Raw genomic sequence first — 16109 nt, forward strand, 5'->3', positions numbered from 1 at the left:
ACCATAATCCCAGCCTTTAATTCATGAAAAACAGTAGAAAAATAGGATTTGGGGCCTGAGATTATGAGACCTTTAGGGGTCGATTTGAGGGGTCAAACGGACTCCGATTTTGGTGTTCTTTATATGAACGAAATCGGGAGAAGATGAAGAACACTTTCTTGTAAAAATTTCTGAGTTTCGAGAAGTGGGCCCGGGGCTCGGGTTTTGTCAATTTCGGGATTATTGATGTTTTTCGATTATTTTCGATTGGGTATTGATCCTATAGCATAATGTGACGTATTCGTTGCGGTTTTGGTCAGATTCGACGCGCAAGGAGGTCGATTTGAGAGGCAAGGGCATAGCGAGCTAGGATTTTGGCCGGCTTGAGGTTAGTAATAGATGTAAATGCTGTGTTGAGGGTTTGAAACCCCGAATTTGCACATCGTAGTGCTATGTGAGGTGACTTGCACGCCGGATAACGGGCGTGGGGTAGAGCACCGTCGGGGATTGTGACTTGGTCCGTCCCGCTTAATAAAATAACTACCTAACTGATTGAAGCTTAGTTGATATCCTTATAAAAATGGATTAATTGTCATAATTTGGCCTCGTGCCAACTGATTGAATCCTTCAGGGATTGCTCTTACTAGTTTCTTACCATTTTTACATATAATTGAACTCAATCCTAGTATTTGATACTGTTTTGCAAACTTAGCCACTTTTTCTCAAACATGGAACTTAAATAATATTTATAATGAAGTTTGGGCTGAATATTTATATATTATTGTGCCCGAGGGGCTTACATGATTCTGGACTGAGTATGGGATCGGGCTGCGCGTCGCAACAGTATTATATTGATATTGATATGAGGCTTAGGGCCTAATGGATGCCACGAGATGGCTTGATATTGCGCTTGGGCCGTAAGGGGCCCCTCCCGGAGTCTGCACACCCCCAGTGAGCGCCGTCGACGATAAATAAATGGAGCGGGCTGCACGCCGCAGCGGGTACTAGAGAGTACCGTACTATTTGTTGCATTTCTTAATTGATTGTCATTCATTTACTTATCTGTTGCAACATCATTATTTTCATTGGTTTATTGAGGTATTATTATCTGGATTAAACTGCTGTAATTATAGCTTACATTGTGCCTATCCAGGATTTCTTACTCTCAACCCTTATTTACGTTTATTACTCTCTGGGTTGGAAGTACTCACATTACTCTCTGCACCTTGTGTGCAGATCTAGGTGCAACCAGTGAGGCTGAGTGAGGACTTCTCTGCCGAGCATCATATCTGGGAACATCAAGGTAGTTGCATGACGTCCGCAGTCCTGATCTTCCCATCTAACCTATTTGCTTTTTTTTCGCATTTCTTTAGATCAATATGTAGTAGGTTGACACCTGTGTATTAGAGGCTCAGACTTGTGACACCGGATTCTTCGGGCTGTGTAGTAGTAGTATTTCTACTTGGATTTTCCGCATGTTTTAACTATATTTCAGAGTTTCAGTATTATGACTTAGTAATTATTTGTGTTAATTGAATCATGAACTGCATAAAAAGGGTTAAGGTTGTTAAATTGGTCGGGCTTGCCTAGCAGTGTGCTGGGTGCCATCACGATCGGGGTTGGGGTCGTGACAAGTTGGTATCAGAGCCTAGGTTACTTGGTCTCGCGAGTCATGAGCCGGTTTAGTAGAGTCTCGTGGATCGGTACGGAGACGTCTGTACTTATCCTCGAGAGGCTGCAGAACCTTTAGGAAAACTTCACATTCTTGAATTCTTATCGTGCGTCCTTGATTCAGCTTGAAAAGAAACTCTTGAAATTCCTTCCACGTGTTCGTACGCGCGCATGAGTGCTCAGTATCAGATGTGCCTTGATGGCTTGTGATTCCCCGATCGAGGGGCGAGATGTAATCTCTGTGAGTTTATATTGGGCCAGTCTGGAGGACTTGAGGCCGGATCTTTTACTATGGCTTGAGCACCGAGGTGTTGATTGTGTGAGCAAGTGTTTCGAACTTATATGTTCGGCATTGCCCCTATTAGTGGGAGTGACGGCTGGTTAGCTACGTGGTGAGTATGTTAGTGCTGCAAGGTGCATCTATGTGACTTGGAGGTGATGAGGAAGACCTATTGGATGATAGAAGAACTGTTAGGTGTTTGAATTCCATTGCGATTCGAGGTATAGCCCGAGTTATGGGCGCGTGAAAAAAATCTTTTCATGTTTCCAGTTGAGAGTGAAGTAAAAATTTTATGTTGCGGTATGAGTTCAGACTCAGGAAGACTAAGCGACTGCGTACAGTTTAGGACGGTGGAAGGTATACAGAAATGGTAGTTGGAGGCAAAGCAGGTGGGTCATCTCCTGCGGAGTGTTCTAAAGTTGTGTGATCCTTATGTTATCTATTAGAAGATCTCATTTACAAGTGAAGAAAATGTGTTGACATCTAAATTGGATCGCCGAGAGAGTGGGCTTAACTGTTGTGTGAGTGAATGCGAGATTTGCAGAAGAGTTAAAAAAAATATTCTAGATGATTTGTGTTTCCACAAGCTTATGAAGGATTGAGTTTAATCTCACTATGGTATTAAGGCAGCAATGGAGTATATGCGTTATGAGTTGTTGGGAGTGTTTTGATCTATGGCTTCGAGCCAAGTTGGTGAGTTTGCTATTGATTAGTTAATTGTACGGTTATGTGCTATGTTGGTTCCGATTTGAGGCATGCTGGCGAATCAGTTCTGGTTGCGGAAATTGAGCCGAGGATGGCATGAGTGAAGCAAAATTTTGACAAAGGTTATATGGTGCTTCGTAGATGTGTGAGAATCACAGGATGTCTTAAGCTGTTATTGGTAAAGAATGCTCGGTGCATGGAGCAGGAAGATGTTTGTTTNCTTAGCTGACCTCGAGGTCCCTGGGACAACCGAGCTCGAGGCCCCTATTGCTCCAGCAACACTGATTTGGTTCACCTTATCTTCTTACTTAAACTTAATATTACTTGTATAATCACTAGTATTAGAATATATCACATATCTTTAAAACCACAAACTATCTTTAATTGTTACTTACATTTTCCGAGGTAAACAAAAGTCAGTCGCCACATAGAGTTTAGGTTAGAAGCTTTAATTTGTTCAATTTTAATCTCTCTTTTTTTTTTCTAAGAGTAAATGTCTCTTTTCAGGTGAACCAAACCCAACAAATATGTGTTAAGAAATTTATATAGGTAGAAATGAGCAAGAAAAATAAATTATCGTAGCTGACTTTTTGTGGCATAGTTAATTTATTAGAATTTGAAAGGAACTCTGATGTTCATAGAAAATTGAATAGTAGCTCAGTGTTATAACTACTATATTTATATCCTACTCCCTCCGTCTCATATTTATAACTTTTCGTTTCTCGAGATTCAAATCATATAAACTATGACCAATATTAAAATATATTTTTCAATGAAGAGAATTATAACTCATAGTACTTCTCGTAAAGTTTTTGAATCCCTAAATTTTTATTTTAAAAATATATTAATATAATATAATTTAGCTTCAAAGATTTGTCTAACTTGACTCTCAAAAAGAAAAAGCAACAGTAATTTTGGAAAAAAGGTTGTACATATATTCATCTGGAGTATTTATTGTTCAACTCTTTACCAAATTAAAAAATAAATAAATAAAAAGCAAAAAAGAGGCGAATTTATAAGGGACATGATACATAAATGATGGAGAGAATAAAGAGTAACGTGATTGTTTGACTTTATAGATTTTGACTTTTGAGTTCCATATCGTCATTGCTGTTACTTAAGCAGATTAGTTGTCTTCAGATTTTATGGTCTTTATTATACGTAGAATTTAATGCCCACCCAAAAAAAATATTATGGTCAGCCAAAACCACAAATAATTCACGTTACTTATTTTACGTAAATATCTTCCCTCCTAACTACGTATAATAAAGGGGTATTATCACTTTTAGCCAGTGCCATAAACTATTTACATTCAGTAGCCGAAAAAATATGTAAAATTTGTATAATTTTTGTATGTATATATATGTATACTTTTTTCGGCTATTATTTAAGAACGGCTATACGACGTCGTTTTATTCATATAATTAAAGACCACAAAACTATGAATCTATGATCTTTATTGTACGTAAATATCTTCCTAACTACGAAGACAAATGCTTGCTTCAATTTTAAACTTTTTGCTTTTACTTTTTTTCTATTTGACCTTAATATGTAAGTCATGAACTACCGCAACTAATTATGGAAAGTTTAACCTTCCGGAGATACTAATGAATTGTCTTTTCTTGTTTTTCTTATTTCCATCTTTCTGAGCCGAGGGTCTATCGGAAACAGTCTCTCTGCCCTATCGGGGTAGGGGTAAGGTCTGCGTACACATTACCCTCCCCAGACCCCACTTGGTGGAATTTTACTGGGTAGTTGTTGTTGTTAACTTTGAAATGAACTATTAAAACTTTATGACAAAATTACTTTTTTTTTTAAAAATATGTGTTCTGATGGATTGGTCGCTTGAGATTGTTTGATTCTGTCATGAGTCGATATCTAAATATATCGGTCCTCCGGTATGAAACTAATCGTGATGAGCGAAGGTGGTAATAGGAAATGAAGTAAACCTAAATTCATAGTATGAAATAAAGTTATCTCGAAAGACCTATAATCTCTTGAAATTCATGCAAATTTAATGAAAAAATATGATACACGTTTCTATATTTTGAATTTTCCGTTAAATTTGAACGGCATATTTACCCTTAATAATAAAATATTTATAGCAAATAAATTATCACGGCGCGTTTAAGATCATAAATCTAAAATCACTTCTACGTATGAGACGAAAGTCTTTCTTTTGTAAATACAACGTCAATTAATAAAAATGTCCTATAAAATACGGTTGATGAAGTAATAAATATGAAAATTGACAAGCCACTAGTAGTTCACATTCCATGCACTTTATGATCCACCGAAGTAAAAGTTGGATTATTTTGACATTGAAATACCACAAATCCCCCTTCACCCACAAGTAGATGTCAGTCACTATTTCAAAAAATTTATAACTTAATCGCGCCGAGGATCTATCGGAAACAATCTTTCTACTTTTTCGGATAGGGATAAAGTCTCCGTACACACTATCTTCCCAGACCCTGCTATTGAAATTTCACTTGGTTGTTGTTGTTTTCTTGTAGATTTACACGGGGCGGAGCCAGAGTGTCCGATGCGAGTTCGGCTGAACCCAATAATTTTGTTCAAACCTTGTATTTGTATGAAAAAATTCATTAAATATGTACAATTTATTAATGTAGAACCCAGTAACTTAATAGGATTAGAATCCCGAACCCACAAACTTAAAATCCTGGCTCCGCCTCTGGATTTACATAGAGGCGGAACTAAGATTTAAAGTTTATATGTTCAAAATTATAGTCCTTCTAAATTATCGGGTTTTAAATTAATAATTTGTATACCGTTCAATAAATTTCTTAAGACAAAAATAATATTGAACTAAAGTTATTAAGTTTGGTATAACCCGCAATCAAAAGGCTAGTTCGCCCTGGATCTACATTTATTTTAATTCCTATGGTGTACCAATATTTAAACATTATATCTCTCCTATCAATAAATATATTACAAAAATAATTCTCTTACAAACCATGCACTATATTTATATACAAAACATTATATATTCATTTTCTTTTCTTCGAGATCTTCATGATCTTTCACAAAAAATATTAGATCTTTATTCATTTGGTCTTATACTTACCCAATCATAATATATACCATAGGCTAGCTTTTGCTCTTATTTATACCCTCGTCTTTATACCAAACAAAAACGCAAATTTTCTGATATTTTGTTCATGCAAAAAATTTCATGGAAATAGTTAACTCAGTAACTCGTTTGAAGGTAACTCATATTTTCTTGATTTCCATTTTTTTCACAAATTTTTACTGGTTTAATATTGGAGCTGAATCTCCCAAAGAGCTTTTCAAAGGATTTAAAGCAACCCCAGATTCTCATATTTCAAATTTTCAACCTCTACTTACTGATTCTACTGGTAATTACTCACTGAGTTTTCTCCGAGTTGAAAAAGATCAACTCACTCTTTCTATTATTCATGTTCCATCTTCTGAGTCAATATGGGTTGCTAACTTGACCCGTTTAGCAAGATGGGCTGACTCGACTGAGTTGTTCTTCAATGGCAGTCTTGTGTTGTCGGATTCTCGTTTAGGGGTATTTTGGTCTACTCATACTAATGGACACCGTGTTTGGCTTTCAAATACATCAAATTTGCAAGTTCAAAAGGTTGATAGTGGAATGAGGTTAAGTTCTGTTTTGTGGCAAAGTTTTGATTTTCCCTCAGATACCCTTGTGGAAAATCAAAATTTTACAAGTAAAATGACTTTGGTTTCGTCCAATGGGCTTTATTCCATGAGTTTGGGCTTTGATTTTTTCGGGTTGTATGCAAAATTCAAGAACGAATCGGGTCCGGGTCCGGGTCGGATCTATTGGAAGCACAAGGCATTAGAAGCTAAAGCAGATGTTATTGAAGGTCAAGGACCAATTTATGCTGTATTAAAGTCAGATGGTTTTTTTGGTATGTACCAAAATGAGTCAGTTCCTGTTGATGTAGAATCTTTTAACAGTTTTCAACAACCCGTATCCGGTGTTCGTCGGATCCGGGTCGAACCGGATGGGAATTTGAAAGGATATTTTTGGGCCGGGTCAAGTTGGATATTGGACTACCAAGCAATAAAGGAGACATGTGAATTGCCTAATCCTTGTGGTATATATGGACTTTGTCGACCGGGCAAAGGTTGTTCTTGTCTAGACAATAGCACGGATTACAACTCCGGCAAGTGTGTCTCGCCGGAAAATCAAGATTCCGGCGACTTTTGTGGGGTTTATGATCATAAAAAGTACAAGGGCTTTTCAAGAAATGGTGTTGAATTGCCTAACAAGGAGTTAATGACTTACCAAAAAATGGCTTCTTTTCAAGAATGTCAAAGTACATGTGAAGGAAATTGTACATGTTGGGGTGTGGTGTATACTAATACATCTGGATTTTGCTACATACTAGACTACCCCATACAAAGTTTAGTAGGAGTAGGGGATGAAACCAAAATGGGGTTTTTCAAAGTGAGGGAAGGTGTTGGGAAAGATAAGGTGGAGGTGGGGTTAGGGATAGGGATAGGGTTATTATGTGGGGCCATCTTGGTATTTGGTGGGGTCATAGGGTTAGGGTTGTATAGATATAGGAAAAGAAAAAGAGGAGTGAGTGGGTATGTAGAAGAAGATGGAATGGTAGTTGGACCATATAAGGAAATGGGAAATGCAAGTTTTAGGTCAATTGAACTAAGTGAAAGATGAGGTAAGGGATGACATCTTTTAAGATAGAGACCTCATCATCATACTATATTTTTACAATATATGGTGGAAGTGGGGCCCATTTTGGGTTTTGGCAAGTGGGGCCTACTACTTCTCATGTGTGAAAGTGCTTATAAAATGGACATTATCTTATCACAAGGGTGGAAATTGGTGGTCCAAGGACAAAAAGATTGGCTATATTTGCAAAAGATATGATATTATATCCTTGTAATTGCAAAGTGGATGTTCTTTTTTCCTAGTTGTTACATGGTTTAGTAGTTAATAGAAAATGACAGACATTGTAAATTGTATTTCTTTTGACTCTTATCTACACGACCAAGGTCACCAAATTTCATTGTAGCTTTGTGACTTTTGTAAGAAAATCAGAGTGATTTCATGAATTCAAATTTTATCCTCACATAACTTATATTCCATAATTTCATAGTTCTTTCTTCCCTGGAATCATAAGCGAATCCAAAATTTAATTCTACGGGTTAAAGATTTCGGTTTCGATTAAAATCAATTATGTTGTTTGAGTTATGAGTTCATTGCTCAATTTTTCAGCAATTTTATTAAATTTTATACTGAAAATTCTATGTTTAGGATAAAAGGACACATAAATGAGCTATTGAATCCGCCCTTGCCTCGAAATATGTCACCTTTGTCACATTATTGTCTTTTATTCAAACTCTTCTGTAGATTAGCGTCAGAGTAATATATAAGACTTTAATACTCTCATATTTCATTTTTGTGATATTTTTTCTTTGTAGTATGTTTCAAAGAGAATAATATCTCTTTTATATTCGAATTCTTTAATTTTAAATGTTACCTTTAATAACATATTCTTACGTCACAATTTTTTTTTTATTTTACCTTTAATAACATGTTTTTATTCACAGAAGGTCATGACATATTTAAAACTACAAGTTTTAAGAGAACTTTTGATATATGGCAAAAAATCTCTTTTCTTTTGAATTTTGGATATGCATGATGTTGAGAGAATTGATTTCAGAAATTACATTGTTCTATAATTAACAGAAAAAAACATAAATATTGACAACTCAAGATAGAATATACGAAAAAAATGTGGAAGGAATAGAGGAAAACACTCCCCCTACACACACACACACATATATATACACTCAACCACTTAAACTAGTTAAAATAGAACGGGCTAGCCAGTTTTCGAACTGGTCATTGAAAAATAGCTAGCTTTTGCAAAGTCATTGAAAAATAGCTACTATGTTGCTACAACACGGAAAGTTCCAGCATAATATACTGGAGATTGGTGCACCTGTGTATAAACTTCCAGCATATTATGCTGGAACTCCAGCACACGAAAACTTCCAGCATAATATACTGGAGATTGGAGCACCTGTGAACTTCCAGCATATTATGCTGGAGTAGTATATTATACTGGAACTCTAATATATTATACTGGAAGTCTAGTATATTATACTGGAACTCCAATATAATATGCTGAAATATTTTTCGAATTTTAAATAGTATTTTCGTTTAGATTTATCTTTATATAAAAAGTGACTAAATTTCGATTACTTTCGAAAATGTGGCTATTTTTCAATTACCACTTGTAAATTTGACTATTTTTGAATTTCACCTCTTAAACTAAAATAGCCGAGAATATATATGTGTTATCACTTTTAGCCCGCGCCAGAAACTATTTACATCTGGTAGCCGAAAAAGTGCATAAATTTGTATAATTTTGTATATAACATACATTATAATTTTTTATATAACATAAAGAATATATAAATATATAATATTTTTATACACTTTTTTTTTATTATTTTTAGAGCGACTGTATAGTGTCATTTTTCCTTAATTATTAATTCTTAATATATATTGTCAGCCCACATTTAAGTTGGACTCTCAAAAAGCCTTGGGCTTGACATTAAGTAAACACGATACAATCCCACCGTTCCAAGTCCAATAAAACTTGGCCCCATTAGTGCACACGTGTCCATCAGCAGTCATCTTCCTCTGCTTACTGTGACTACTAGTAACAAGTTTATGATCTCACTTTAAAATATACAGTAAAAAGAGCTCAAATTGTCAAGAATCTGCAATTTCAGTTATGGTAAAGTTGAGTTTTCTTCTTTTCTTATTCTAATAATTTGCTTTACACTAATTATTATACTTGAGTTAAAGTGTTGCATGTTAATTCAAGATGTAATATTTTGGTGGAATTCAAATTGAAACTATGGTTTTCTTGACAATATGCATACAAATTGTTGTTTGGTTTGTATTTTGTATAGTTCAATGGCTCTCTCATTGCAGTATAGATTGCCAAGTATGGTAGTTTTATAGATGTACTCTTACTGTTTTTCCTTTTCCTCTTGGAGAAGAGGGGTGAAAGGAAGGAAAAGCTGAATAATAAATTTAACTTTCCTTGTAATAAGCATAAGAAAACCTCTTTAAAGAGGAGTAAAAACCTATGTTGCCGGACTCTCTAAAAGTGCTGCCGCACCCGTGTCGGATCCTCCAAAAATGCACTAAATTTTGGAGGATCCGATACGCAACCAACAATATTTTCGTAGAGTCCGAGTAACATAGGTAAAAACCAGAGAAGTCCCATCAAGAACTCCTATATATCTAGTGGCGGAGCCAGGACTTTTACTAGGGGGATCCAAAATATAAAGAATGTAAATACACGAGTAAGTCAAAGGGATTCAACAATCTAATATATATATACATAAAATTTAATTCTCACCTTATGTATATAGTTTAACTTTCCAGCAAAGGGAATTAGGATGAACCCCTTCCGTCACCCTAGCTCCGCCCATGCCGGTATATCAAAAGAGAGTTAAAAAAGTTAAGAGGATTCAACATCTACTATATATACATAATAAATAATTTTCACCTTGTATATAAAGTGTAATTTTCTGGGGTTCGGATGAACCTACTTCCGCCACCCTAGCTCCGCCCATGCGTATATCAAAGGAGAGTTAATGAAAGTCCTTTAAAATGGTCACTAAGTGTCTGAACAAGGAGAAACAATAGCAATAAGAGCAACAACAAAGCAAGTGAAGAATTAGAAAGAATCACCTAAAACGAGCTAGAAGGTTACAGTATATTTGTAAATCGAGCTTCAATGCTTCCTCAAGCTATATAACATCTACCTTGAATCTCTAATACTATAGTTCATGCGTAGCTATTATTTCCTATTGGTGAAACTGAGATTTCATTCTTATGCTAGCCTTTTTCATTCCATGTCTTCATCTTTTTCCATTTTCTTCCTTTTTCCGTCTTTCCATCTCTGACATCTGAATTGAATTTTATGGCTTGATTTTAGTGGATAGTTACGAGTAGACGATAAAATATCCAATGGTTAGCACTAGAGGTCATTGTCATAGATGCATTTGGGACAGTGGAATAATCATTTATCAACCATTGAATGGATGAAAATTCCGAATAAATGAGGTACCACGGCTGAAATCATTTATCTACTGCGGAATTTCAGAATTTGGAAGATTAAATAAATGGTTATTGCAAGAGCCACTTTGTCATATGGATAATAAGGAAATTTCTTTTCTATGTCAGTTTAATCTAAGATCATAGGTTACTAATTAATTCACAATGCTATTAAGGAAATAACCAGGTCAGTTTCTGTTTTTTGTTCTTTTTGAGACATGCATATAATATCAGTCTTGGTTAAACTGCTTTCAGCATATGTTTCCTTGTTTTCATCTAGAAGTTAATCATACTAATAATTTAAAGAAGTCAAATTACCGGTTCACATCTGCAGGTTTTTCCCTGAGGTGTTTACAATCTTTTTCGTCTTAACTTGCTCCAGCAGAGAAAAACATAGAAATGGGAAAAGATAAAGTAGGAAGCTTCGGTACTGAAGTTTGCCGGTCAAATAAAAGGTTGGCCGAGAAAAAGCAGGAGTCGAACAGAAAGCTAATTTTTGATGAGATATTTGTTTGTATTCCTGGATCGCCATCTAATTATATATTAGGCCCGTGTTTTAAGACTACACTTCCTCCGGAGCTCTCTCCTCTTTACCCCTTAGCTGAAGGAGAAAAGCTACTTCTACACTGCGTGCAACCTGATTCGTTCAAAGGTAAGACTCTGAGGTCGTGGCCTAATGTAAGTAGAACATGGATCGATTGGGTAGATAGAGTTGAGAAGGCAAAATGGGAGGTGTGGAAATCAGCTGATATATATGATGCTATTCAGTTGTCGAAAATTGATATACCAATGGATAAGAATCTTCTTTATGCTGCCTTGTGCTATTGGTCAATCTCGACAAACTCGTTCCACTTCAGATTTGGTATGATGGGGCCAACAGTACTAGATATTGTTGCCTTGACTGGACTTAGGCCGCATGGTGAGGAAGTAAGTATCCCTCTCGGAAATTCTGAATCAACTCGTGATGTTCCCGAGTATGGAAAAATTAAAGAATGCTTAACTTACTGCAAATTTCTCGATGTGTCAATGGGAGCGATGGCTGTGACAGAGGAAGAACATATATCGTTTCTGGTTATGTGGCTTTGTAGATATCTGTTATGTAATTCTTCGATTACCATGATTGAGCAATGTACGAAACTGGCTTTTGCTCTTGCTATGGGTAAAAAGCTTGCTTTGGCACCTTTTGTGTTGTCTAATTTATATCATGGCTGTCATGACATCATTACGGGTAAGTTTGACGATGCAGCAGGTCCTTTCTGGATCTTGCAGTTATGGCTACAGTCTTACTTTCCCGAACATCAACCTTCGACTTCAGATAACGGTAATGCTCCGACCTATGGGTTTCCCTTGGCTGAAGGTGTGTTGAGGCCTAAAACAATTAACCATTACTTTCTTTTCTTTCATAAATGCTCATTTAGAACAGCCAGCCAATTCACGCCGTTTTCTTCTCGGAAGTTTGGACCTGAGTGGTTTAAGAGGTCACTTGATCCTTACTTCCAGAAACTTAACAGGACAGAGTTAAGAGAGATTTGGGCTAGTTATCTTATTGCTCGAGACCTCCCGTATAGTATTGTTCTAGACGAATCTTCGAAGTGGAAATGTGGGGTAGAACATTATTCTCCGAATCAGTTTGCTCGACAGTTTGGCATGAAACAAGCTGTTCCCCTCCACCGATCAGCCAATGATTTTTCAATCAGAGGAGAGGAAGATAACGTCGAAGAAACAGAATCAAGGTTTTCGCAACTAAAAAGGAAATTCTCATTTGTTCCATTTAATATTAATCCAAGTTCTAGAACGTTCTTTGATTCCTGGTGGTCCACTTATATTAAGAATCGGGACAAGACTGCTATCGATGTCCTCAGGAAGATCTCGCCGTGTGATATGCCTCTCAGTCCATCTGACAGGCAACAAGTTGCTGCTCCGAAGTCCATTGGTATTAAAGGTGATTCTCAGTCTGCAGGAAAATTTGGCCAGAATATGAAGAGAAACTATAAAGGTACGACACCCTTCTTGATGGAACGAATCATAATTTTTCTAGTTGGCTCGTATCCCTAGGAATAGAGGAATCATTGGCATTTGACTCGCCATTAAATATATGTAACCATTATGATCGGGCTTGCAATACAATGGTTTTCAATACAATGGCCTGTACATATACCATTATATTAGATTTTCGGATAGTTTTCAATGTTCTCCTGGAAGGAGCCTTGCCGTAACTGGTAAAGTTGCCTCCATGTGACCAGGAGGTCAGGAGGTCATGGGTTCGAGCCATGGAAATAGCCTCTTGCAGAAATGCGGGGTAAGGCTGTGTACATAGAGCCTTATGGTCCGGCCCTTCCCCGGACTTAGTGCACCAGGCTGCCCTTTTTCAATGTTCTGCAACTTGTTTTTTCTACCTTTGGTTTCCATTTTCTGCATTTTGATATCTAGTACTGCCTCCTTATTCTTGCCTTTCAGGGGATAATATTCCATCACAATCCTTTGTACAACAAGACAAGTACAGACAACAAAGAAACTCGTATGAGGCGGCTGAAAAGATATCTACAAGAGGAATATCATGCAAGGTAAAAGTTCCCATGCATCCCCTAAACAGGCCTCTGGGATTGTAAGGGGATTGCTTGGCCTGATTCCTTCACTTCGCTGTTGCTTTACCCGTTTCAGAAGATGAAGACTTCCGCAATGAAAACGCCGCTGCCAGGGATAACTTCAAGTTGTACTCCAGCGGATGAAGATAGGAGTAAGACCGACGTGCAAGTTTCTGGTGATGCTACATCGATCTCCACCTCGTCCTCCACTTCGGAAAATGTACGTAAATTCTCCTTATTACTTGTGTCATTATGTTTGATTTACTCCATCTAAGTTTGAGAGCTTTTTCTTTTCAGGAAGGCGAAAAATGCACGATTTCCCCATTATTAGCTAAGACCAGAAGCAAGACATATGACAATAGTGAACCACTCGACAATCCTGTGGATATTGATAATCTAGAAGACTTCTTTACTCAAGTTAGTGGACAAATTAAACGAGCTCGATCTATCAGTTTTTCGACTGGCCAATCTTCTTCCATATATAACAATATATCTGCCTCAGAAAAGTCTACAGCGTCAGTGGAAATGCTCGCCACAGCAAAGAATGACATTGACAGATTACTAAACATGCCTTCTCAAGACTTGCTTCTACCTGAAAACTGTTCAACATTAAGTGCAGCACTGTCAATATATGCTTTGTCACCAGATTTATCGGTTGAGAGAGCGCTTTCCTTGGAGAAACTCAAAGAGAACCTTCCACATCTTTCCTCAACCTGGCGTAGAGCTAAGAAGGACAAAGAGGAGTATTATAAGAAGGCTGCCAAGAAAGTGATCATCGTCGATGACCTCTCAAAAGGTCAGGAACTCTACACCAACCTCAAAGATTACAACGACAAGCTTGAACGTACAATGGATTCCATCAGAAACCAAATGAGTAAGTTGAAGGCAAGATTGAAGGATGCAAAGACAAAAAGAAAAGCAATCCAGGAGCAAAAATTGAGTTTGGCTAAGAAATGTTTTGAAAAGTCTACTACTCTTGATGAAATGGAAGCTGAGTATTCTGTTTTGGAGGAGATGAAGGAGCTAGCTGATTCGGATATTGCCCGAGTTGAAGAAAGCTTGAAAGTCTTCAAAAGCAAGATAACCGAATCGCCTGTGTAAATCGCCCTTCCTATGATTTTGCCAGCTAGTAATCCAGAGTATAAGAGCATGTAAATATCTTTTTTGCGACGTACTTTCTCTCTTTTGAATGGCATCCCTAAGTATAGCCAAGTTGGTCAAACTTGTAAAGTGAACGAGTAGTGTCGATCCATGACGATGTACTGGAGTTTTTGCAGAGTTGACAAAGCCATCAAGATCTGGAGAATGATCCGAGCTACTATCTGTTGGTGTATATGGAACGAAAGGAACCGCAGGTGTTTTGATGGAATTTCAACTCCAACTCACACTTTGAAGGCCTTTTGCTTAGTTAACCTTTACAGTTGGAGTTTTCTTGAACTTGTATTTAGTCCAGCTAATTTTTTGGCTCCCTGAACTTTAAGTGATCATTTTTCATGGAGCTGACATTATCATCTCTTTTTTACTCCTTTTTGCATCTACTTGATGCCATTTAATGATAGTTTACTTGCTAGGAGGTCACGGGTTCGAGCCATGGAAACAGCCTCTTGCAGAAATGCCGGGTGCATACATAGATTCTTGTGGTCCGACCCTTCTTCGGACCCCGTGCATAACTGGAGCTTAGTGCACCAGACTTACTTCATCAACAATAAAGTGCAGATAAACTTCCCAGACATAAGTAGTTTGGGTTAAAATTACTGGGTTCCGTCGAACCCATATCTTAAAGCCTACATTTGTCCTTGCCAGACATGGTTTCTGGTGGCATAGGTTAACAAACATGGATGACCAGGTAAAATGTAGGGGATTTGCTGGTTAGTTGAACTCATTACTTTCGGCTCGAACAATGTGTATATGCATTAAAATGTATATGTATTTGATCATGCTCAGGGACGAAGCTAGAATTTCAATCCTACAGGTTCTGAATTTTGGAACGATAACTTTAAGTACATTAATAATTGGGTTTTAAACTTAATATTTGTACATATTTAATGAATTTTTTTAAAATCAAATACACTGTTTGACCAAAAAATACTTGGTTCGTCTCAACCTGTAGCCAAGCTACTAGCTTCGCCCTGATCATGCTCATTAAACTCACTGACTTTAGAATTCCCCTCTTGTTAATAAAAAAATATATTATATAAGAGGAACTTACTATTATAAGCAGGTAGAAAATAAGAGCTAGAGCGAATGAAAATTCTAATACCATCATAGAGTTTGACATACTATATGATGATATTACGTTATGTATTACTAAAAAGGTGATAAAATAAAATTAAATAATCTACATAATCAAGGTTGAATTTTTCCCCTTGTATCACATTGATTGATATGAGTTGAGGTTAAATCAAGAAGCCGACTTTAATGTGTTTGAGATTGAGGCGTCAGGCGTAATTATTATTGTTGTTGTTGTTTATCATGTTGATGCGGAATTGAGCAACTTATTGGCATGCATGAATGTCACACATTTCTTTATGCAAGTACTTTATTGTTATGATCGTTGATAAATATGCTTTTATTTTTCCTCATTCTTGATTCATGTTTTAGATTTGCTTATAATTACATATAAATTTCTTTTAAAAAAATTAGCTTCTCATTTATAATTTTATAATAGCGATTGAATTATTGAAAAAAAAATTCTCCTTTAATGGTAACCCCTTATATAATCAACAAAAATGTCAATTTCCTTGACAGTCAACATAAATTGCGTTTA

The 16109-nt window shown here is 36.6% G+C and overlaps 2 protein-coding genes across 3 annotated transcripts; both read left to right on the forward strand.

Annotated features, from left to right (window-relative positions):
• Positions 1-5831: 5831 nt before the first annotated feature.
• On the forward strand, positions 5832-7328 carry LOC109240613 (PAN domain-containing protein At5g03700-like). The gene has a single exon (XM_019407280.1). The coding sequence runs from the start codon at positions 5832-5834 to the stop codon at positions 7326-7328; it is 1497 nt and encodes a 498-aa protein (XP_019262825.1).
• A 2054-nt stretch (positions 7329-9382) lies between these two features.
• On the forward strand, positions 9383-14857 carry LOC109240618. 2 transcript variants are annotated; one of them, XM_019407285.1, is made up of 5 exons: positions 9383-9428; positions 11092-12753; positions 13215-13321; positions 13419-13562; positions 13640-14857. In XM_019407285.1, exons 2-5 carry the CDS (start codon positions 11157-11159, stop codon positions 14441-14443), a joined length of 2652 nt encoding a protein of 883 aa, XP_019262830.1. In that variant the 5' UTR covers positions 9383-9428; positions 11092-11156; the 3' UTR covers positions 14444-14857. The 2 variants fall into 2 exon arrangements, with proteins under 2 accessions (XP_019262830.1, XP_019262831.1); XM_019407286.1 differs by lacking the exon at positions 9383-9428 and having other exon boundaries at positions 9877-12753.
• Positions 14858-16109: the final 1252 nt, after the last annotated feature.

The sequence above is a fragment of the Nicotiana attenuata genome, unplaced genomic scaffold (genome assembly GCF_001879085.1).
Source record: "Nicotiana attenuata strain UT unplaced genomic scaffold, NIATTr2, whole genome shotgun sequence".
Lineage (NCBI taxonomy): Eukaryota > Viridiplantae > Streptophyta > Magnoliopsida > Solanales > Solanaceae > Nicotiana > Nicotiana attenuata.